At 48.9% G+C, this 21,120-nt stretch overlaps 7 protein-coding genes across 7 annotated transcripts; 4 read left to right on the plus strand and 3 right to left on the minus strand.

Annotated features, from left to right (window-relative positions):
• Window positions 1-441: 441 nt before the first annotated feature.
• F5B22DRAFT_650620 (uncharacterized protein) lies at window positions 442-1,541 on the minus strand (the record flags this gene model as incomplete). The annotated part of the gene is made up of 3 exons (XM_047979340.1): window positions 442-1,019; window positions 1,178-1,335; window positions 1,498-1,541. 3 exons carry the CDS (start codon window positions 1,539-1,541, stop codon window positions 442-444), a joined length of 780 nt encoding a protein of 259 aa, XP_047826745.1.
• A 3,711-nt stretch (window positions 1,542-5,252) lies between these two features.
• Window positions 5,253-6,901, minus strand: F5B22DRAFT_639150 (DEAD-domain-containing protein; the record flags this gene model as incomplete). The annotated part of the gene is made up of 2 exons (XM_047977681.1): window positions 5,253-6,722; window positions 6,785-6,901. The coding sequence occupies 2 exons, from the start codon at window positions 6,899-6,901 to the stop codon at window positions 5,253-5,255; spliced, it is 1,587 nt and encodes a 528-aa protein (XP_047826746.1).
• A 1,548-nt stretch (window positions 6,902-8,449) lies between these two features.
• On the plus strand, window positions 8,450-9,597 carry F5B22DRAFT_445316 (uncharacterized protein). The gene has a single exon (XM_047971908.1). It carries the CDS (start codon window positions 8,570-8,572, stop codon window positions 9,518-9,520), a length of 951 nt encoding a protein of 316 aa, XP_047826747.1. The 5' UTR covers window positions 8,450-8,569; the 3' UTR covers window positions 9,521-9,597.
• Window positions 9,598-10,051: 454 nt separating this feature from the next.
• Window positions 10,052-11,526, plus strand: F5B22DRAFT_444902 (Phospholipase/carboxylesterase). The gene is made up of 2 exons (XM_047971905.1): window positions 10,052-10,363; window positions 10,463-11,526. The coding sequence occupies exon 2, from the start codon at window positions 10,529-10,531 to the stop codon at window positions 11,279-11,281; it is 753 nt and encodes a 250-aa protein (XP_047826748.1). The 5' UTR covers window positions 10,052-10,363; window positions 10,463-10,528; the 3' UTR covers window positions 11,282-11,526.
• F5B22DRAFT_444924 (GatB/GatE catalytic domain-containing protein) lies at window positions 11,526-13,865 on the minus strand. Its single transcript, XM_047971906.1, has 2 exons — window positions 13,844-13,865; window positions 11,526-13,777 (listed from the first exon to the last, which is right to left on the minus strand). Exon 2 carries the CDS (start codon window positions 13,631-13,633, stop codon window positions 11,771-11,773), a length of 1,863 nt encoding a protein of 620 aa, XP_047826749.1. The 5' UTR covers window positions 13,634-13,777; window positions 13,844-13,865; the 3' UTR covers window positions 11,526-11,770.
• Window positions 13,866-14,693: 828 nt separating this feature from the next.
• On the plus strand, window positions 14,694-17,353 carry F5B22DRAFT_444862 (uncharacterized protein). The gene is made up of 3 exons (XM_047971904.1): window positions 14,694-16,138; window positions 16,287-16,429; window positions 16,479-17,353. Exons 1-3 carry the CDS (start codon window positions 15,045-15,047, stop codon window positions 17,072-17,074), a joined length of 1,833 nt encoding a protein of 610 aa, XP_047826750.1. The 5' UTR covers window positions 14,694-15,044; the 3' UTR covers window positions 17,075-17,353.
• On the plus strand, window positions 17,354-19,149 carry F5B22DRAFT_444848 (ribonuclease H-like domain-containing protein). Its single transcript, XM_047971903.1, has one exon. The coding sequence runs from the start codon at window positions 17,633-17,635 to the stop codon at window positions 18,956-18,958; it is 1,326 nt and encodes a 441-aa protein (XP_047826751.1). The 5' UTR covers window positions 17,354-17,632; the 3' UTR covers window positions 18,959-19,149.
• Window positions 19,150-21,120: the final 1,971 nt, after the last annotated feature.

The raw sequence follows: 21,120 nt of genomic DNA on the forward strand, positions 1-21,120 counted from the left end.
AATGTTGGTCTGACTTCGGCGTTAGTAGGCTTTCAAATCTTTTGGTGTTTGATACACAATTGCGAACCACCATTGTATCTACAACACGAGATGATTTTTACAGTGTGATTTAAGCTAAAGCATTTAGTCAATTATCAAATCTGCTGTGAAACTATTTCAATTCATAATCCGCATGCTTCAGGAGCTTCCTATTGTCGCACCTTGTCAAACCGAGGCCATTAGACGTTCAAGTCTAAAAGTAGTACATATATCCTCCACCTGACTGCGATACCTGTGAAGTCAATGTATTGACGAATTCAGGTACGGCGCAGAGTATCGGGTTCTGATGTGTTAGGTCATACCGCTGATTTCATATCCTTAAAAGTTATGCACCTAAAAGCAGGCAAATAGAAGGAGACTGAAATCCTTCTCAGGAGAAGCTCTGTCAATCACTAAGCCCTTCTATTGGCACGGGTCCGGTCCGAAAAGGCAAGTAACGCCCTCCCACAGAGCCCTCTCGCTTTCAGGTATATCTTTCCTGTGTTTCTGTGCCATGAAGACGTTACGCGCTCGAGCAGCCTGCACAGTATAGCTTGCAAATCGGAATTCAACACAGGATAACCCATCAGCCTGTGTAAAGGTTCGGGCTCGTTCCAAGCCATATATGACCCGATTATTTGGACTAGCCAGTACAGTCTCCAGGTAATTTTGACGGACGATTCGGGAATCGCCAACAACTTGGAGAACACGGGAGCCGTGACCATTATTGCCATGATCGCTGGGGACTGTGTTGGAGTGGGCAGCGACTCTAATTCGGTTTAAAACGACGTTCGGTATCCGACCGCCGCAGCGAAGATGGCCTCTAATATGGCCGTTGTTGGCTTGGACCATCAGGCGATCGACCGAGGCCCTGTCAAAGAACTCTACTTTTGCGGCAGCTGTACCGTGTACGCCGAGTGGCGGGTTGATAACTGCATGGCTTACTGCACCAACATTCCGTATGCTATCGAAGAGCGTCTCATACGTACAGTCAGGCGGCACTATAGTTCGCTGGAATCAATATCTTCTCTTTTTACTAAGAATAGATGAGGCTTGAGGAGCTATACATGCTCCGCAGATATGTTGGCCACTCTGAAAGGAGGATCTCATCTCCGCAACTGGCCATAGCAAGAAGAAATTTGTTTCAGGGAATACATACAATTTGTCCACCAGGTAGCACAATTCTCAGACTCCGGGATATCTGCACTTTTATTGCGAGGATTGGTGAGATCGCCTCGATAATTCGAGGAATTTGGAACTGGATTGTTCGCCTGTGGTGTGCCACCAGGAATATCGGCTGCGGAACGCCAATAACCTCTTTTGCAACTTGAAGTTAGTTACCCTTCTTCCAATTACTATCCAAAGGAGCTCTGTAGCTGTGGAGGACTCCAACAGATTATTATCCTCGAAAGGATTTCGAGTCCTCCGCACAGTTGAAGCCATACAAAATAGAAAGCAAGGAGTACTAGAGGTACTTACGAAAGATTACGGCCCTGAGAGCCGCCACGGCTGTGATCGCTCATCTTGGTTTTATGGGCTTGGAAGCATGCAAAAGAAGCTTGTAAATTTTCCTAGAATGGTCTGGTGCGGATGTGAGCCCCAAGGGGTTGGATCCAGAGTGGCTGGGAAAATATTTGAAGCTATCACAAGCTAATAGGGCTGTGATTCGAAATAGATTTGTTGGGTCCCATGGATTCCAGTAAATGTTGAAGAAGGATACTTCAGGACAGAGAATACAGTGAAAGAACCTCAAGCAGAGAGCTCTATACGAACGCGACACCTTATGGTCAATGCGACCAGTGTGAAGCAAACAAGCAAACAAGGGTTTTGACTAGCGTTTGAATTATTCACTACAATGTGACTGGGGCCAACAATGGAAGGGTGGTACCCTACATAATACCACAACAATAAATGGTTTTGTGTTGTTAGGGCTACAATACCTGGTTTGCAACTGGAAGTATTTCGCTCTTGGAGTTCCACTGTCCAGCCTTCAAAGAGACGCAGCATCAACCTCTCTTATGGAACAATAGGAGACTCTGGCCATGGTAACCCCCAGAGGTCTTCATTTTGGAGTCATCGAAGGCATGCATATTACTCCCTACCTGCCTAGATTTTGGGTACTATCTACAAATGTATTTCTAGCAGCCCTAGCCCTCAGGGGAACATAGAATGTTTGGTGAATTAAGTAACCTGTGATCTCACCACGAGAATGATACGACCATATGTATGATTCTTTTCAAACACCACTGACTGATAGTATCATCAGAGGCCAATGACCAAAAGTGGATTTAGTCTGTAATATCTCTCCAACTGGGCAAAGCGTCCAACACCACATTATGGAATTATAGAACAAGATGATAAAGGAAAGAAATTTCAGGTCTTTGTTTCCATCAGATGTGGGAGGGCAGATTCTAAGTTGTTTAACAAGAAAAGAGTCAGCTGCGAAGGTTCCTCTGCCATGACAATGAGTCTGATGTTGTAGTTGAATATGGATTACCCCCTACTCTTTCAAAGTAGCCTAGCAATACATAGCACACTAAATTCCTTTAGAGTTTGACTCCGGTATCCTCTTCTCCCACAAATCACTGGTTCATCAAGGAAGACTGGCATGCAGACCTTGTGTGGCTTGTTTCTATACGAACAGCGGGTAGCTCAATTTATGGTCATTGTAGTTATAATGGGTATATGCTTGCCAGCCTTTCTCACTAGTTGCCACTAATACGAGAAGATACCTTCAGCTCAGGGGAAACCAAATTGAATGAGGTCGAAGCGCTGGGGATTTGATGCGCCCAGGTACTTGGTTAGATCCAAGATAAACCGGAGTATCGGTGATGAGCTCCAATAAATGCGATCTAGATAACATGGAATAATCTTAGGACCCAATGGTAATTGACATGTACTCTTCGAGATTACCTTTGTACTCTTTATGACCATGCCCTTGGCTCTGGAACAATTCGAGACTTGCCACAATAGGCCGTAGACATTGTAAGTTGAAGACTCGGAGTATTTCACTAAGTAACTCGAAACAGCTGCCTCACGTTCTCATCATTATCCATCGGATGCGGTAAAAAAAAATATGTCAATGATTTCTTCATCCGTAATCGCCTTCATTTCTTTAGAGTAGTCACGTCATCACCGCTTGGAATACATCAAACTGAAGCGTGAGCTTAAGCCCACAGAAGACAGCTTGAAGGAGACACCAAGCCCTGCACCTTCACCAGTTCTCATCTGGGGAAATGCATTACTCAAGTACCTCTACGGAACAGGAAGATATTCCAAATCTCTCTATAGCTAAGCATCCGTGTACGTGATCTGAAGTTCTGCAGCGTCGAGGTCAAGATGAGACCTGCATGACCTAACGCCTCTAACATCGAGCTACCTAACTACCCCTGTCTCCAAATACGTACCTGCGCCGCGGGGGCTGGCTGACGCTAGCAGTCCAGCTTAGCACGTGCCATTCGAAAAAAATAATAATAATTACCTGACTCGAAAACCCGAACCCATCTCCAACCTTCCCTAACATTTATTCCCTTCACACTAAGGGCAACATGGGAAGCTCATTGTAGACCAGCCACCACATCATATCGAACAACCGTATCCGCTACACGATTCTCCCTCTCCCATACAACAGTATCCAAGCTCGGTAAGCATTAGGTACTCTATTCACCAGCAGGTGGTCCATCCAACAAGCTTGTCTCTTGCCCCGACACAACGCGAGCCCCCCGTCGACACTAGCATTCTTGCCACGAGGGGTATGCCCAGCGTATTCATCTACACAGCCCGGGCACGCAAGCGGGATACGCGGAAGTCATTAAGTAAGTGCATTACACAAAGGCAACCTTGAATAGTCTCCAAGGGAACATGCACTAGGTGCCCTCCCGCGCTTCTCTGGCGACGATGTTGTACAGCCAAGCATGTATATCTATATATATATCATGGCTATCGGATATTAAATTGGGCTCTTTCGACTCGGATTTCCATGTCATCGGGCTCTCATTCCATCCGAAGATCGATCGGCTCGCTCTGTGGAGTAGATGTCGACGCTGCCTCAAGATTCTCTAGATACATAGGTGGGATTTCATCTTATCCTGGCTATATATGTGTCTACGTTTCGAATGATGCAGACATACTGATGCTGTTTCAATCATTTATTTTTTACACGTGGCTGTACTCTCACAACGCCACAAGTCACGCGGGAGCATAAATCCACGTTACAGCACAATATTCGGGGTTCAGAAAGTGGAAAGGGAAAACGGTGATGAGCACTATGACCACCGCTATTGCTCAGACTACTATAAAGCCCACTGGCCTTGAGCTGGGCAGCTCACCAGTATGAGAACTATCTAGAATGTCCAGCGCCCCTCCCAAAAAAAAATAGCTTTTTTCGTCTTTTTTTTCGTTTTTTTTATCACCGATTTTTCTTTTTCTCCTCGAAAGTACCTGCCTCCTAGCCCTGTGTCTGATATGATTGGTGATTAGTCATTTCCGTGATCAAGTAGACGTGGCCCTGTTATTGTGTAATGAACTCCTGGCGTTGAGCAGCTCTCGAGACAATGGACGACACCACACCACCGCCTCAGTGTCGTTTTGCAGTAGTCCTTCGTGCATCACACACACTACTGTATACCATGCCAACCTATGCTCCTGCTGTCGAATCGATGCAGTGCAGTGACACTAATCGTGTCTGGTTGGATTGAGACCTCCTTCATTCCCTCAAAGTTCCACCACGGGCAGAACCTCCTGCAATCAAGGGTATCGTGCTGTAACGCTCGTCCAAATGCTCTGAAATCGAATTCGGTGTCATACCGAGTCAAATCAGTCTCATCAAATAGACAAGGCAGATTTAGAAAATGCGATATAGCCCGAGACCGACGTTGGCTCTAGACATGCGTAAATCATCCGTGCCTTTTATTCACCCATTTTCGGCTTCCACCCCACCCAAAATGGCTTGCGTCCTCGTATACTGAACACCAAACGCCGTTTCCCGACCCCGGTTACGATTTCGTTCAAACATCGAAAGTTTCGTCTCATGACGTCAGATGCTGTACGGATCTCAACAAAGAACCGAAGATGGTGTTAGAAAAGTGAAATAAAATAGAAAACCAAAGGAGACGTCGCGGTGGGTATGATACAAGTCAAGACTGATCCAGATAGTGAAATATGTACAAGTTCAAGGAGCTATGGCTACAACATAGACGATTGTGGCCCGTAATTAATGGAGAGGTGTTGGCAAGCTAGGCTTGCTGTGGAGGTTGGGGCTGACCACGACCGCCACCGCGACCGCTAAAGTGCTGGAAGCCTCGACCACGGCCACGGCCGCCCCGATTGCCGCCCCGATTGTTTTGATATTGACGGGGTGGCACGGAATCGTCATATCGATCGAACCGACCCCCACGGTTAGACTGCTGCCGAAATTCACCCTGCCCTCTTCCTTGAGGCGGGTTGGGGGTGTTTTGTTGAGCAGTCTGTGTCGAAGTCTCGCCGTGTTGGATTTTATTGGCTGGAGGCTGTTTCGGGCCATATGTGTTCACTGGGCGAGGGATGTTCTCTGGGTTTTCGTAAACGTACAAGGCCTTGTCAATGGTGGGTGGAATGGGTTGAATCTCTGTGCCCAGATCTTTTTCAATATTATACAGATTATATCGGTCCTCCCAGTTTATTAGGTTGATTGCCAGACCGAGATGACCATATCGGCCAGAGCGTCCAATACGATGCAGGTATGTTTCGGCATTCTTGGGGAAATCGAAGTTGATGACGACGTTTACGGCTTGGATATCAATGCCGCGGGTGAGTAGATCTGAGCAGACCAAATTGCGGCAAACGCCATTGCGGAAATCGTGAAAAACGCGGTTCCGAGCGTGCTGGGCCATCTTGGCATGGCTGTAAAAGCACGAATAGCCTAGCTCCGTGATTTTCTTCGCAAGCAGTTCGACACGGTTCGTAGAGTTGCAGAAGATGATCGACTGGTTAATCTGAAGCTTGGAGAACAGCGTATTTAGGCAGTGGACTTTCGATTTCTCTTCCACAAAAGCGTAGTATTGGGTAATACCACGGAGGGTCAGTTCGTCCATTAGATTGATCTCATACGGCTTCGACATATTCTTATCCGAAAAGTCCTTGACAGACAAAGGGAAAGTGGCGGAAAATAACATAACTTGGCGGTCCTTGGGATGAAATTGTAGTAGCTGTTCAATGACAGGAGTGAACTCAATTGACAATAGCTTATCCGCTTCATCCATGATAAACATGGGACATTCACTCAAGTCCGCAACTCCCTTCCCGGCCAAGTCGAGGATACGGCCGGGAGTGCCCACCACTATGTGGACAGCATCCTGCAAACGGACAATATCATCGCGAAGTGTTGTACCGCCAGTGGTTACCATGACGTTGACCCCAAGGTGTTTCCCAAGAGTTTTACAGACCTGGGATGTTTGCATGGCTAATTCTCGGGTCGGGACTAATATCAGGCATTGAATCTTGTTGACTTTTGGGTTGATACGTTCCAAAGTCGGTACCACAAAAGCGGCGGTCTTGCCGGTGCCATTTTTGGCTCGAGCCAATATATCTCTGCCTGTTAGGGCTACGGGAATGGCCTCTTCTTGAATTGGCGAGGGCTTTTCGTAGCCGGCTTCAAAAATGCCCATCAGAAGGTCTCGCCTAAGCGAAAAATCCTCCCATTCCAGACCTTTGGTGTTTGTTACGTCCTGTTGGTTGCCAGTCAATTTCACAACTCGAAAACATGACAATCTTCGTTTTCAACACGAACCTCCGTTTGCTGTCTGCCATCACGGACAGGGATATTCAAGCTCTTTTTCCAGTCGCTGTTATCTGCAGCATCGTTGAGTGTTGAAGCTTGTAGCTTTGCAGTTATGGAGTCGGTCATTTTTATGGCGGAGAATGTCTATAGGCGCAGAGCTGTACTGAATTACGAAGGATTAATTCAATCAATGAGCGGGATTCTTTAACGAGGTAACTTTCGGATGAAATGCTGAGTCTCAATGTACATGCACCTGAACAGCTCAGGTTGCAGCTTGGTTGACGGAGAAATCGGGTAAGGTAGTTGGACAGGCGACGTGTTCATATACCGTGACGATCTGAGTCGATTAGTTAGCTTCTCGAACTTAAAATAAGTTAGATGCAACAGGACACATGTAGCTTTAGGTGCCAAGACACTTGAGACATCAACTCGTTGATTGTGCTAGGCCCATGCAGAACAAAAGGAAGAAGTAAGCTGCTCGCAATGATAAGGTCTGCTGGGTTGCCTCAATGTCATAAATGAAACAACGGATACATTTCTGAATATACATAGTTGCTTAATTATTGGAAGCGAGAAAAAGATATGCTTACCGAGAAAGTACATGCCAATGAGCCTTGAAGCACGTATGGTAGCTATATAGAGTCAACTACTTGTAGCTTCCCAAGGGCACAGGCCAGAGCGGGTTCGTCTAGGATATGATCGACAGGTGTCCGAAGTGACGACTTTTGGTATAGAGGGTGAAACTGAATGTAGGCAGGGAGACTCGATGAGGACAGTGCGGCCTTTAGAGATAGTTCAGCAACACAATATTGCAACCCGCCGTGTGTTCGGCTGGTGGACGCGAGTGTGGATGAATGTGTCGGAAGAGTTGCGAGAGGGGAAGGAGGAGGGCAGTAGAGACGTTTGGGACGGTGGCAGATATGAAAGAACTGCGATGTCTAAAACAATGCTAGATGCATGTGTGCAGATGACAAAGCTGGCGGGAATGGGAAGGTAGTCTTTTGAAAGCTGTCGCTATTTAATCTTTTTTTGGGAATGGAGCTTGTTGATGCGATGAGGATTCAATTGATGTTGATTGCTTTCTGCGCATTTCGGCTGAGCCCTACCTTCTGTGCCACAGCGTGCCGCCAAATAAGTACTACGTACTGGGTACTTATCTAGGTAGATGTACCTACCTCTGTAGTATTAAGCGGGAGTGAGCGATTAGGATGTAACTTACCTATGTACCTATGTATGAGCCAGCAGCAGCACTATCGGCTCGTACCCTGTACCTCCATGCATACAATCCCACTTCGCATCTACTTGTGGCTGAGGAACTTATCGATAGGCCTACATCCCGAATGTGATGGCTCAAATACCCCTGTTGTATACTTACTACATGGTCTGAATATAATATACCTACTACGGTACCTAGTTCTTAAAGGAATTAATTACAGTGTTGAACCATTTAGCTTTTTGGTCCAATACAGAACTCCGCATCATACTTATATACGATACAGTCACTTTTCTACCTCAAACCAATATAATAGACAGGTACACGTTATCTATGTACTGAAGTACCTACCTACTATGCAAGTCAAGCACCCCAGTACCAAGTAGAAGTACCCAGTACTTACCTACCTAGTTAATACCTAGCGTGCCCCTCAGAACCCACTGTTAGCTATTGCCTCTCATTCATGACATAAAGTAGTTGCTTTCCACCAAGCTCATGGCTCATTGATTGATCCATTGCCAGCTCCCAGACGTTGTTGGCCCATCTGCAACAGCCATTAAGATGTTTATTGAGAAGTGAATATGCTCGTCAAAGAGGCTACCCGTGTTTTATCTTCACGCGCTGACCTCGTCGCCCATGGGGCCTCTTTGCCCATAACTTGCACAACGCCGTTGTCGTCATCGACATCGCCGTCATCACCATTGTCTACTAAGAACCAGCAACCACGAGCACATCGTGGTCAACATATGGGCTTTCCAGCGCGGGATGTGAAGCTAGCACCGCTGTTAGAGTGTAATCGTCCCTTTACTCGCTGCTACGCTTCCGCCTCCCAGCCTTCCCACAGTCGCCCGTCTAGCGCTCCTCCAGATTATACCTGGCCGACCTCAGTCCATCCGACACCCTACGAGATACTCGCGCAGCCTAAAGATGCGCGGTATGACAAGGCCTTGTTCTACCAGCTGGTGAAGATTTACCATCCAGATAGGAACTACGCAGCTGCTGATTCGCCAATCCCACTCGCTGTACGACTAGAGCGATATCGCCTAGTAGTGGCCGCAAATGAGATCTTGAGCGACGACGCCAAGCGAAGGGCATACGACCTGTACGGCGCCGGCTGGCGCGGTAATCGTACACTGGAGAGTCTCTATCGTGAAGCTGACCGGTCGTGGCGGAACGAGCCGGGCAATGCGAGTAGGAACGCTACCTGGGAAGACTGGGAGAGGTGGCGGTGCGAGAGGAACGGTGAAAAGCCGCCCCAAACCCCTGTATACATGTCTAACGAGCTTTTTGTTATCGTGTTATGCGCTTTTGTGATTCTAGGGAGCTACGCACAAGCACAACGAGTTACCAACCATACCGTGAATATTGTTGAGTTACGCGACCAGAAGCACGCCGCTATTAGTGACGACTTGAGGCGGCGGCAAGACCAACAATCACCCCTCAACCGACACGAAAGGGTAGAAAACTTTTTGCGACAGCGCAACTTGGACATACCAACTACGGCAAATTGTCCAGTATCTGACCCCTGTTAGTTGGTGGTATTGACGTTTGAGCGTCCGTCAGTTCCAACTTGAATGACTGGAATGTTGCAGCCTCTGCGGGTGGAACAGTCAAATCACCCCCTGAGGCAAGTTAGAGTAAGACCAGTCTCCATCTTCAGCGGCGCCTTTCTTGTTTTGACAGACCATCATATGAACTATGCGACCCTTAGAGTCTAGCGAGCTTTCAGATGAGTCAATACACGTACGAGCAAACGAGGAGGGCGCGGACGATACAATTGAGACAACATTAACTTATTCCCTTCCCCTCCTGCCTTCTCTCTGCCTATCATGATCAAATCAGCTCCTTCGTATGCTGTGCCTCCGAACTCCCATTGCGAATACGCATAATCTGTTTCAGCCGCCTTGTGGACGCTGGTAAGGCAACCACAATCGTTGTACTGGGGTTGTTCAAGGTGTCGCACTGCATAAAAACGCTCACTGTAAGGTGTACAGGCCTCAGGGGTCGGGCAGCGCTCTGGCAATGCCGTGGTTACACCGTCCATAGTGTAGACGCCGCTATCCAGACCAATCATGCGATTGTTCATTCGTCGCTCGGGGTCTAGACCGAGCCTCTGCAGCCATTGATTATTAAAATACCGAGTCCTCTACCCAACTTGTTGACCATACTATATATCAAGATCTCAAGACGTAGTCAGGAGAATTGCTAAGCGTCGTACGATGCGGTTTGTTTGTCTCGAGTTTGAGTTTGAGTCTTGTCTTATACATGAATGCACCTAAGGCAGATTACGTACGTCCAAGGCACAGTCAGTGTCGATCATTCGACCTATACCGTTAGGGAATGAATTACCTGGCTCCAAGCCAGAGGAGCATAAGGTATGAACCTAGTCTACACACTTGGAATCCCTGGTCACCCCTCTTCAGAGACAGTTGTCTCTCCATCTCAGAGTTCCATCGACCAACCTCACCTCCCAGTCCGACCACGGCGCTCCTATTTCGATGAAGGCGCTATTGTAGCGGAACAATCGCGTGGTGCCAATCATGGTATATACCGTCTCTCTGCCGGCTCACAACGAACATACACATACCATCATCTATCTCCACGGCCACAGCAGCAGTGCCCACATTTTAAGCCAACAGCTATGGGAGACTCGTGATTGCCGGGGCGAAAGTGTGCAGCACATCTTCCCCTCTGTCAAATGGGTTTTTCCTCAGGCCAACGAAATCTTCGTTACTCGGCTGGATCAGACCATGCGGGAGTGGTTTGACGTAGTGGATATACAAAATCCGGATGAGCGTCGTGAGCTCCAACGCCCTGGCTTGAAAGATGTCGTACCGCAGCTAGTTGAGCTGGTAGAATATGAGGGGAGGATCGTTGGTCTTGAGAATGTCATTCTGGCTGGGATTTCAGAAGGTTGTGCCACCGCTATCCAGGTTCTTTTGAATTTGCGGGGCCAAAACAGGAGGCTATGTGCATTCATAGGCACTTCGGGGTGGATGTCCTTGGGCGGGAGTTCTGCGCAGGAATCTCGTGAGCTGCTTGGGCTGAAAATTTCTGGGTCGAGCCATAACGTATACCGCAACACCCCGGTGTTCATATGCCACTGTGCCGACGATCCCTCGGTCCCGATCGAACAGGGAAGGCGACTCAGAGATACACTGATAACGTATGGGATGACAGTGACATGGAAGGAATACCCAACCGGCGGCCACTGGATCAACTGCCCACAAGGTGTCGAAGACATTGCTACTTTCCTACGGGCCCAAGGCCTGACCCACAACCGCTATCGTTAGGGACGATGACCCTTAAACATACATAGGATGAACGGCGTTTGGTGCTTTTAGGTATCAAACTATAGAAGGCTTGATTAGGATTGGCGTTGAGGTATTCTGATTTTCTACGGTCGAGTCGTCTTGGTGGCGGGATATTTTGGAGATTAAGGCAGAGGCGTATTTGATGTTGAGGAAAACGAGATTTGCATCGCCGGCCACGTTGCCGCGTCAAGGTCTCTGTCTGGAAATGGGAGGCTTCGGTTCTTGTCATGGTTTCACTCATCCCTTTATTAATCCTTTTAATAAGGCGTGTCCCTAAACCCGTCCGCTCTTTAAATAGTTGGGAATAGTTCAAGCGCGACAAGGGCTCTGCTATAATTGAACGTTTTATTTTGGAAAAATCCTATGAGTTTTTGGCACAGGGTATAAATATTGTTACTTCTATGTGCCCCGATTTAGTATATACGTGCTTTATACATATCTACAACAATGTGAGGAGCCATCTCAATGCTACTCTTTCAAAGCCGGGACGTATATACGCTCTATCCTGTCCCTCATCACGCTCTCTGCGTTCTTGGGATCAATGCGCTCCTCTTGCCCCAGCCTGACCATGCGCCCAACGAGAAACATAAGCTTTCCTTGCGGGAAAACCTTAGCAGCGTGGAACTGACGCAAGATACCCTCTTGCCCGCGAACCGCGTCATCAGCGAGCGCGGCGTATTCATCTGAAGACAACTCCTCAAACCATAGACCCTCTTTCTCAATTGCATCAGAAATACTGCGATATTCACCAGGTATACGGCCTCGAAAGATGGCCCAGAGCAACTCCTTGGCCACTTTCGCCGTGATCCTACGGTTATAGAGGTGGTGAATCAAGTCGGCAAGATGCTGTGCCGGCACACGGACACATTCACCCTCCGGATAAAACCCTAAATCAAGGGCGGACTCATCGCTGCGTTCGGCCGTGAACCGGCCAAACTCGTGCAGAATCCAGTTCGCCGCAAGCTGGAAGCAAGCTTTATGCTCTTGGGATGCGTCGGCGCTGAGCTGGGATTGCAACTTGGCGACTACGTTCCAGAAGTATTCTATGCGCAGACCCCTGTCAAGTGAGACGAGAGACATGGCGTCCTTGGAGGAGAGCCCAAAGTCGCGGATCAAAGCGTCTACGACATCGTCGGGTAGCTCGCCCATTGTACCGCGAAGATGGGCCACGAGGTCCGGAGCGATGAGAAGAGGCGCAATGTCTGGGTCTGACATGTAGCGGTAGTCAACTTCACCCTCCTTGCCGCGCAAGCGTCGAGTCTCTGTTGACCCTATAGACCAGCCGCGTGTCTCGCCCGCGATTACACCGCCGGCTTCGAGGACCGCAATTTGCCTGTCGCGCTCAGCGATAATGGCGTCCTCTACCGCCTTAAAGCTGCTCAGGTTCTTGATCTCTGTGCGTTGGCCGAGAGGGCTGCTCGGATCATCCGTCCGCCGAACCGAAACGTTGACGTCTGCTCGTAACCCCCCGGCCTCCAAGCCCGACACACATGCGTCGACAGCATTGAGTAGAATCTGAATCTTCCGCACAAACGCAGCGGCCGTTGAGGGGTAATGGATATCTGGATGAGTGATGATTTCAATCAGAGGCATGCCGACGCGGTTAAAATCAATCCAGTGCACGTCGCCCGGCTGCGCTAGAGTTTTGGCCGTGTCCTGCTCCATCTGGACCTGTCTGATGCCAATGGAAACACTCTCGCCGTCCTCGGCTGCAATCCCATCCCGGGATTGCAGCTGTATGCGGCCATCACGGGCGAAGGGCTCATAATACTGTGTAATTTGGTATCCAGATGGCTGGTCCCAGTGGAAGTAGTGTTTGCGGTCAAACCGGCTGATAGGCTGCACCTCACAGTTGAGAGCTAGGGCGGCACGCAGGGCAGGGAGAAGTGTTTCTTTCTGGAACAGAGGCTGACTCCCTGGCGTGGCAAGATCGAAGTAGGCGACGCGAGTGTTCGGGTTGTCGTTGAAAGATGTCGTAGCACCCGAGAACAATTTCTTTGCTGTATTCAGCTGCGCGTGAATTTCGATGCCGACCGTAAGCTCCCAGCCATCAACTACTTGATTGTTTACATTCTTCTTCTTCTTTTTACCCAGCGCCTTTTGCTTCTTCGCCTCGTCTTTCAGCTGCTTGCGCAAAGGAACATGGACTGGGGCGGGTGCATTTGAAGGAGAGTCGCTGGTGTCGGTGTGAAGATATTGTGCGAGTTGCTGCGCGTGTGAAGTCGTGATCGAAGGGGCTTGAACTCGAGGTCGTGCTCGCAGGCAGCCTCTAGTAACCAGCTGGCCCTGGAGTAAGTACCTGCTCAGCGTCGTAGGTCGGATTTGAGGCATGGCCGCGATACTCGCTGCCCAACAACGAAGTCGGCGAATTGTAGGCTTGGGTAGATCTTAATGGGGCTTTACTTCGCACCTAGCTGAAGCTTTTCTGAGTATCGAGCGAAGTGTTCGTGCTAATCCCGAAGAGGCGCGTATATACTGAAATAGGTTAATGAGTGGATGACATCGCTCGCTTGGAATCGCATTTCCTAAAAATATACCTACAAATAGACTGGGCCATGACCCCGCTAAGCGAGCCAAGCTCATGGCACCTACAGGGAGCTGTATGTACCTAGGTATGCTGTACAGACAGCAAACCGTAGATCCCCCATATCTCGCAGACCACGCCGACTGAGGCCATTCTTCCCTCGACGTCTCAATGCCAAAGCGACAATGCCTGGTCGTCGAAGACCATGAACGGAAAAGAAATAGTGAACAGTCGCTATATATCAGTCAGAATCCAGTCTTCAATATATCGATTCAAGATCGGCAGGGCTAACGTCACCGAAACGCCGCCTGCAAGCAATGGTCGATTTCTTAGCCAATCAATCATCACATGCTCGTATCTCATGGACTGATGGTGGTGGTGTCAAGGGACTGGCTCGACTGGTTCAGACAGCTCGGGCCTCTCAGACCTGCTCACCCGCACCCAAACATGGTCTTCGATCCCGCTTTTGATCCTGGCGGTCGAAGTCGGCAGGTAGGTAGGAGCTTGGGAGGGTAGTACCGGTATGTTATGGGCAGATCATAACACCTTGCTTGATTACATGGTATTTAGTGAGTCTTCTTTCTATCCTATCCACTCGCTCTACGTGCCTCTCTCAATGTCGATGTGTGGACGTATGTGAGCGTCCATGTATGCGTGTGTGTCTCATCTCTGCCTCCCTCCCTGTATTCATTGTCCCCCACATCCGGCTATGATAAGCCAGAGCTCGTGTTTCCGTGCGTACTGTTGAAGAAATCATGCGCGCATTTGTCGCAACTGTGTGTGACACTCGCTTTCGATGTCTTATTTTGCTCCCAGTTGCTTCTTCTGTCCACCGGGCATGTCGCCCTTAAGTTGTTTCTTCTGAAATTCTTTTTCCAGGAATCGGTGCAAAGCTTTGGGCCATACCTAAATATTCCTCTATACACCTCTCCAATCTATGCATTTGATTGCCCAGTTTTGCAATTTGTCTCTCCTCAACTGTATCGATACCCAATCAAATTCAAACACCTCGTGAGCAGTGCTGTGGTACACGCGTAGACCTCCAACAGGGCGCAATCAGACACAGCTCTGCCCTATGCTTCGTTGCCTTTTACCACTTCATCGTAGAATCTTTGTTGTTGCGGCCACGGAAAAACCTGAAACCAACAAGATAGCGTTCAGTACGCTATCTTCTACAGTCCAGTCAAGAGCCAGGCATACTCATCAGCCGTCGTCGATATGGCTGATGGCGGGGATACCGTGCGACAAGACACTTCTCCGTGTCCCCATCCGGGCTCGAGGAAGGCTAGGCCACGCACTCAGGCCCCAGAGCTCCAGGCTGACCACAGCTTTGGAAAATCTAAAAAATCACACAAAAGATCGCCAACTGCGGTCAATATCTCTAATGAGAAAACAGTACGGGGTCAGTCACCCAGTCACATCTCTCTGCCCAAGGAAGGCCCGCAAAAGGTGGCAGTCGAAAATCCCGCGACATCAACTGAGAAGACAGAGGAGGACCACAACTCTTCTAAGTCTACTGTGAAGGATGACTTCTCATTGACCAAACCGAACCTATGTGATCCGACTCCACTATCTGAGCTGTCAAAAATAGGACCTGCTACTGAGTCGGAAGATTCAAGTGGAAGCTGTGAAACTGTGACACACACACTTGCACCGAGGAGGGATAGTTCTGGAAAAGGAACCACTGCAAGATCAAGGAAGCCTGTCATTAACAAGCCTAATGCTTTGAGCTTTCTAGACTCGGACTCCCCTCAACTAACTCCCGAAGGAATCCAACGTACAGTCAAAGAAGCTTTGGAAGCGTCGGCAGATACGGCTACGAGCACGTCGCCTTCAACCCATAGCACTGCTTCTACTTCAAGCAGTGTGAGAGAAGATCTCTTCGACGTCTTTGGTGACCATGAGACGGAGCAGAGCAATAGTCCTCGAAGTACCAGCCCTGAGCACAGCGTCAATGGTGACACGAGAAGCACTGGTTTCGAAGAGACTGGGATTCGCACAAAACCAAGTAAGATCAAGAGACGCAGCTATGGCACTCCTGAGATGGCACGAGCAAAAGTTCAACATTTCCACACCCTTCCGGACGACATCACTCCCCGAGCACCAAACCAGCAATTCATCAAGCATCTCCGGCCTGAAAAGCCTCCGTTGACTGGCTATGAGCTGGTAGCCTCGAAATTATCCGCCACATCAGTACATCGATCGGGACTACCTCTACGGCCGATTTACCGGCGGTTTGAGACCTTAAATCATCGAATACTCCTTCATCTTCAGGACGAGATCTGCGAATTTGAGGAGCAACTGCGCCATCTGTATGTAACCACCGGAGTCATTTTCTTCCTGTTCTAGTTACCCCCGAAGGCCATAGTTGCCTGATAGGAGCACAAGTGTGTCTCGGGAGTATGCAGAACTCCCAAAACTTTTACCCGAAAGAGGAATTACTGACTCCAGCTGTTGTAGCGATAACGCCGATACGCAAAATCGACGCCTACCGAATGGTATTGTGCCAGCCTCGAGGAGGGCGGAGTCTATTTCGGGTAGCGAGTTGCACTGGCACAGAACTGATATACTTGGGAAAATAGCTTTCAAATTAGAACAATACAGTAAGTAGATAAGCTTTGATGTGCCATCTTCAGTATTAACAATGCTTAGACCGAGTCTTGTCGTCGTTTCGGGAGACTCTTTCGCTGCCGGCTCCAACGCCAGCTGACGTACTGGAATATCGAGGGTTCCTCGGGAGCTACGCACCGATCGCTGAGGTCGAAACTCAATTCTTGAATGCGACAGACGACCTTGTATGGCTAGGATATAGCGATGAAGAAGTGGCGACGAATGAGGAAGACGTAGTCACGCCTATTTCGCGATCCGATATCACCGATTTCCATCCTCGGCGTCGCGTATCGATCCTATCACAGTCCGATAGCTCCCGCCGATACGATGAAGGAAGAACCCCATCCCCAAGTCATATCACTGTTCAAGGTGCTGCTCGTGAACAAGATGCGGCAAACAAGCAGACGTTGATGCACTTGTCGTTGGCACTAGCCGCTGCCATCACACTGCCAATATTGACGTTCCTGGTGATTCCAGGCTTCATTGGGCGTATGACTGTAGTATGCTTGGTGGGAATTGGAATTCTAGGGGCACTGGTTCAAGGCAATGTGATGAGGCTTCGAGCAAGCCAAGAGATCTGCATCAGCGTAGGGCTTTACGGTGGAGTGATGGCGTTTCTCGCTGGTATGATAAGTTAATGAATGATACTCGTAATTAAGGTATGGTGGTATTTTGCATCATGCCATTTGGAATAGCATCACAATCTCTCTATTTTATTTTACCGAAAAGACACCTAGGAAGGTGCAGTCAGGCGTTCGAAATGGGAGGCAGGGACCTCACCAGGCTATATCCGGCTTAAGGTCATACTTGAGCTTTTATTCATTTACCTAGCATAGAGACAACTGTGGAAAGCCATCCAGCCATCGCAGCCACAGCCTGCAGGTTGGCAAACCGGGGCAAATCATTGCATGACAAGTACTTGATGCTATACCCAGATATCCAAACAATTACTACAGCAACGTACCATCACTTCATTCAAGACATCTTCAAATGCAGAAGGTTTCATTTTATATGACCCTACTACCCACATGCCTGGGTTAACCTCGTGCCTAACCAGCTCAGCTCAAACAGATTGCCTACATTGGTAGGTAGCTGGTGACCAGCCTCATTACACTGGTGCGCGGACCAGGGCTGTTCGTTACCGCCTGCATAAAATTTGCCAGGGAAGACACTACTACCATGTGTAAGAGAAGACCATGGGGAAAGAAAGATACTGCAGCGATTGTCATCTCATCTTCGAGTCGCTTCATGAGCGAACCCGACATGCCTTCAGCACTGGCCACATGAGCGATCGCAGCTGCATCCCCTGTTCCAGGGTCTTCTACACACCTCGTGGTCTCGATGCACATAAGAACTCACACCAGAATCATCAGGCAAGGCGCGACGTTGACGAACCCGTTTCAGACCTTACTAGCGGCGCAGCGTGCACATCAAGCCAGATAGTTCACATAGAAACAGCGATAACTTCTCTCACCGAGTTAACCATGACTGAGCCTCTCCCTCGCCATTTCCTTCCCAGTTGGTGGGCTCAAAGCGGTGACTTGGAGGCAGCGCTTCAGCAACGACCTGACCATGGATACTCGTGGGCGTCGCCAGTGCTGAACGTGTCCGTGTACCCACTTCTCAAATCACAGCTACTCGACAGCGAGCGCCGCAAGTCCGATGGCTTCCCTGTCCCTCTGTCAGTATTTCAATACGGACAGAACATGCGAGGCAACGAAGTGAACAGGAATAACACACCACTACCTCCACCGGAAGCTGGCAGTCGCCCTGGGTTCAAGACGTACGCCGCCCTAGTTATCGACTGTGAGATGGTCGAGCTGGAGGATCATGTCCAGGACCTGGTCAGCGTCTCAGTCGTGGACTTCCTCAGCGGTAGCGTTGTGCTGAACACCTTGGTCCAGCCAGTCGGCCGTGTCAAGAATTGGGTTACCCGCATCACCGGCGTGACCCCGGCTGTTCTGCGCGACGCGAGGAGTAAATCAGAGGTGCTGCTGCAGGGATGGCCAGAGGCGCGCGCAAGGATCTTCGCCGTCGCGGACTCGGACACTATCTTCATAGGCCACGCGCTGCCAAACGATCTCAAGATCCTGCGCATCGCCGCCCGGAACGTTGTCGATTCCACGGTCCTACTAGCGCAAGCTGCGTTCGGGTCCGTTGAGAGATTTCCGCGCCGCTGGGCCCTCAAAATCGCGTGCAAGGAGCTCATGGATGTGAATATCCAGGCGAGTCGTAAACCGCACAGCCCGCTGGAAGATACTCTTGCGACGCGCGAATTGGTCGTCTGGTGCCTGATACATCCGTCGAGTTTGCTTGAGTGGGGGAATAAAGCTCGGATCGAGTATGAGAAGGAGAAGAAAGAGCGCGACGAGAAAAGGGCCGAGGCCCAAAGGAAGGCGGCAGAAGAGAGGAGGATGAAGATACTGGAAGAAGAGGCGAAGGAGGAGGAGCAGAAGAGATGCGAACACGCGGCTCTCAGCGCGGGATTGAGCAAAGAACCAGATATTGTCGTGGAAGCTTAGACATAGGAGACGAGGGGTTTGGCTGGCCTTTTAACCAATGAATACTAGCATCAGAGAGTGGGAAGCCAGACCTAGAGCAACAGATAGAAATGGCCATGATCTCCTTTCTATAAGTCAACATTAGCAAGCATTCTATATTACGTATGTTTTCAAACCGAAACAGTCCCCAGACTTCCAATTCTCCCTACTATCGAAACGCCGCAGCTCCAATTACTCATATTCTAGTCATGACTTTTGAGCGTGAGCTGCTGTAGTTATTAAAAATACCTAATCCCGCAGTGTCGTGAGGTAAGAACGGCGATGATGCGTACCAGAGAAAGAAAATTCAAGCATAGATGTGTAGACAAAATCTATATTAGCAGCGTGTTGAGACTAATAACGAGTTTAGTCCCGGCTTTAAAGCAATGTTCCTGCGCACGTCGATGCATTTATATATGTATATTCAACCTCCCATCCTGATGAGGAGTTGAAGTTTATGGCCGACAAGGTACCCTCCGCATTTAATTATAACGGATAAAAATAGTTTACTGAGCTACGAATGGAAAAATTTGACATGTGTTATATGATTGTATTCAATTAAACTGACCGTTTCTCTGAAACAACTATCAAAATCATTATTTAAGCGCCGGTACACCTCATTGCTATCAATCCAAACGCCTTCAATTCGCGCAGCTGCGTGGAACAAGGTATATAAACAAGTTCAATGTAACAAGACCTACCAATTACCAATAAGCGGCATATGTCCGGAATTCAGTGGAGGATATGTTCATGGGGAGATAGATGGCCCTAGTCTGAGTAGTAGAATTGGATTGTAATCATACCAGTAATTCGGCTCAGGAACATGATGATATGGGTAGAATTGGGCGGGCTCTTGGTGCCATGGAGCCACGTAAACACACAAAAGCTGAGCTGGTGGGCTTACTGGGTCAGCGCAGTGGAATTGCGATGGGTAGAAAGGTGCGGCTAGGGGGTTAAAGTGAAACGGTGTTGGTTGAGACATGTTTGCTTACAGAGTGATGTCGTGTTTTGTTTGTGTGTGTGCTTTGGCTTTTGCTAGTTTGTGAAGTTGCTTGGTTTCTCCCTGGGTAAACCAAATAGTTTGCTGCGAGTCTCTTTAGTGCGGCGAGGTGTCGCCGATTTATACAAAGAATAGGCAAATCATCTTCTTTGTGTAAATACTTTCGTGTCACTGGGCGTGTTTTAACGGCAGGGCAGATTTACTTGTAACTACCCTATTGTTGGAGAAACCGCTTTATGTCATTTTGTAACGCTCGATATGTTTCTGGACACATGTAGGAAGGCGTCTAGACAATTTCAAGGTTTTGCTAAGTTGGCTTAGGTTTTGCTGTTGTCAGTTTCTCAGTGACTAGTTAACCAACCGTAAGTACGACAATCCATATCATCGCTACCAAGGTACTTGGGGTATGCACTAGCGGAGCTGTACCTTCGACTAATGCCGAACTGGCAAGTCGTCGATTCAATAGTCAGCAGTGCAGTACATGGCATGTGCACCAAGTGCTTGTCAAAGATCATTGGGCTGGTCTATGAGATAGGCATCGGAGCAGCTACACTTACGAAGGCTGTTCGTACAGCAGGGCGAATGTGGGGGAGCATCGATCGACGGCAAGGGTGCTTAGGTAGAGGGGCGAGGGGTGTTGCTGCTTCAGCTCCACGCACGATGCCTAGGATTGTTCTATGAGCACATCGATATCTCGAGCTGTTATCGTCCATATAATGCTGTCGATGGCGAGAAGAACCTAGCATCTCGAGTGTAGTTAGCGATCGGTATGTCGAACTACTGTAGTCTAGCCCTAGCCGCTTAGCCTTCCTCTCCACCTACACATACATTGACACATTGGAGCATTGGAGAACAGCAGTGACGCAAGCATATAGCATGCGGGGCGCGACGGCCGCGAACAGGAACACGCCAAGAATCAGATCAACTCGAGAGGGGGAGGGGCAGGCCGGACTAGACCTGACTACTGTACACTAGCATCGAGGATTGGTTCTTTGTGGAATGCTATTCTGAGATAATGACTCGCTTCTATACCACCCCCATGCCGCAAACCTGCATGGTTGTTTTCGACTATCACGGTGGCGCCTCCCGCTCTAGAGACATACTGCTATATGGGCGACGGCAAGATGGGTAGCTGAAAGGTAAA

This window comes from Xylaria bambusicola (genome assembly GCF_022495145.1).
Source record: "Xylaria bambusicola strain CBS 139988 unplaced genomic scaffold F5B22scaffold_56, whole genome shotgun sequence".
In the NCBI taxonomy this organism is placed as follows: domain Eukaryota; kingdom Fungi; phylum Ascomycota; class Sordariomycetes; order Xylariales; family Xylariaceae; genus Xylaria; species Xylaria bambusicola.

What these genes read in the sequence shown, in the direction of transcription:
- F5B22DRAFT_445316 (XM_047971908.1), top strand. Translation starts at nt 8,570, where the DNA reads ATGCTCGTCAAAGAGGCTACCCGTGTTTTATCTTCACGCGCTGACCTC.
- F5B22DRAFT_444902 (XM_047971905.1), top strand. Translation starts at nt 10,529, where the DNA reads ATGGTATATACCGTCTCTCTGCCGGCTCACAACGAACATACACATACC.
- F5B22DRAFT_444924 (XM_047971906.1), bottom strand. Translation starts at nt 13,633, where the DNA reads ATGCCTCAAATCCGACCTACGACGCTGAGCAGGTACTTACTCCAGGGC.
- F5B22DRAFT_444862 (XM_047971904.1), top strand. Translation starts at nt 15,045, where the DNA reads ATGGCTGATGGCGGGGATACCGTGCGACAAGACACTTCTCCGTGTCCC. An exon ending in GAGGAGCAACTGCGCCATCT is followed by an intron (nt 16,139 to 16,286) that starts GTATGTAACCAC and finishes CAGCTGTTGTAG; the next exon opens with CGATAACGCCGATACGCAAA. An exon ending in TTTCAAATTAGAACAATACA is followed by an intron (nt 16,430 to 16,478) that starts GTAAGTAGATAA and finishes AACAATGCTTAG; the next exon opens with ACCGAGTCTTGTCGTCGTTT.
- F5B22DRAFT_444848 (XM_047971903.1), top strand. Translation starts at nt 17,633, where the DNA reads ATGGGGAAAGAAAGATACTGCAGCGATTGTCATCTCATCTTCGAGTCG.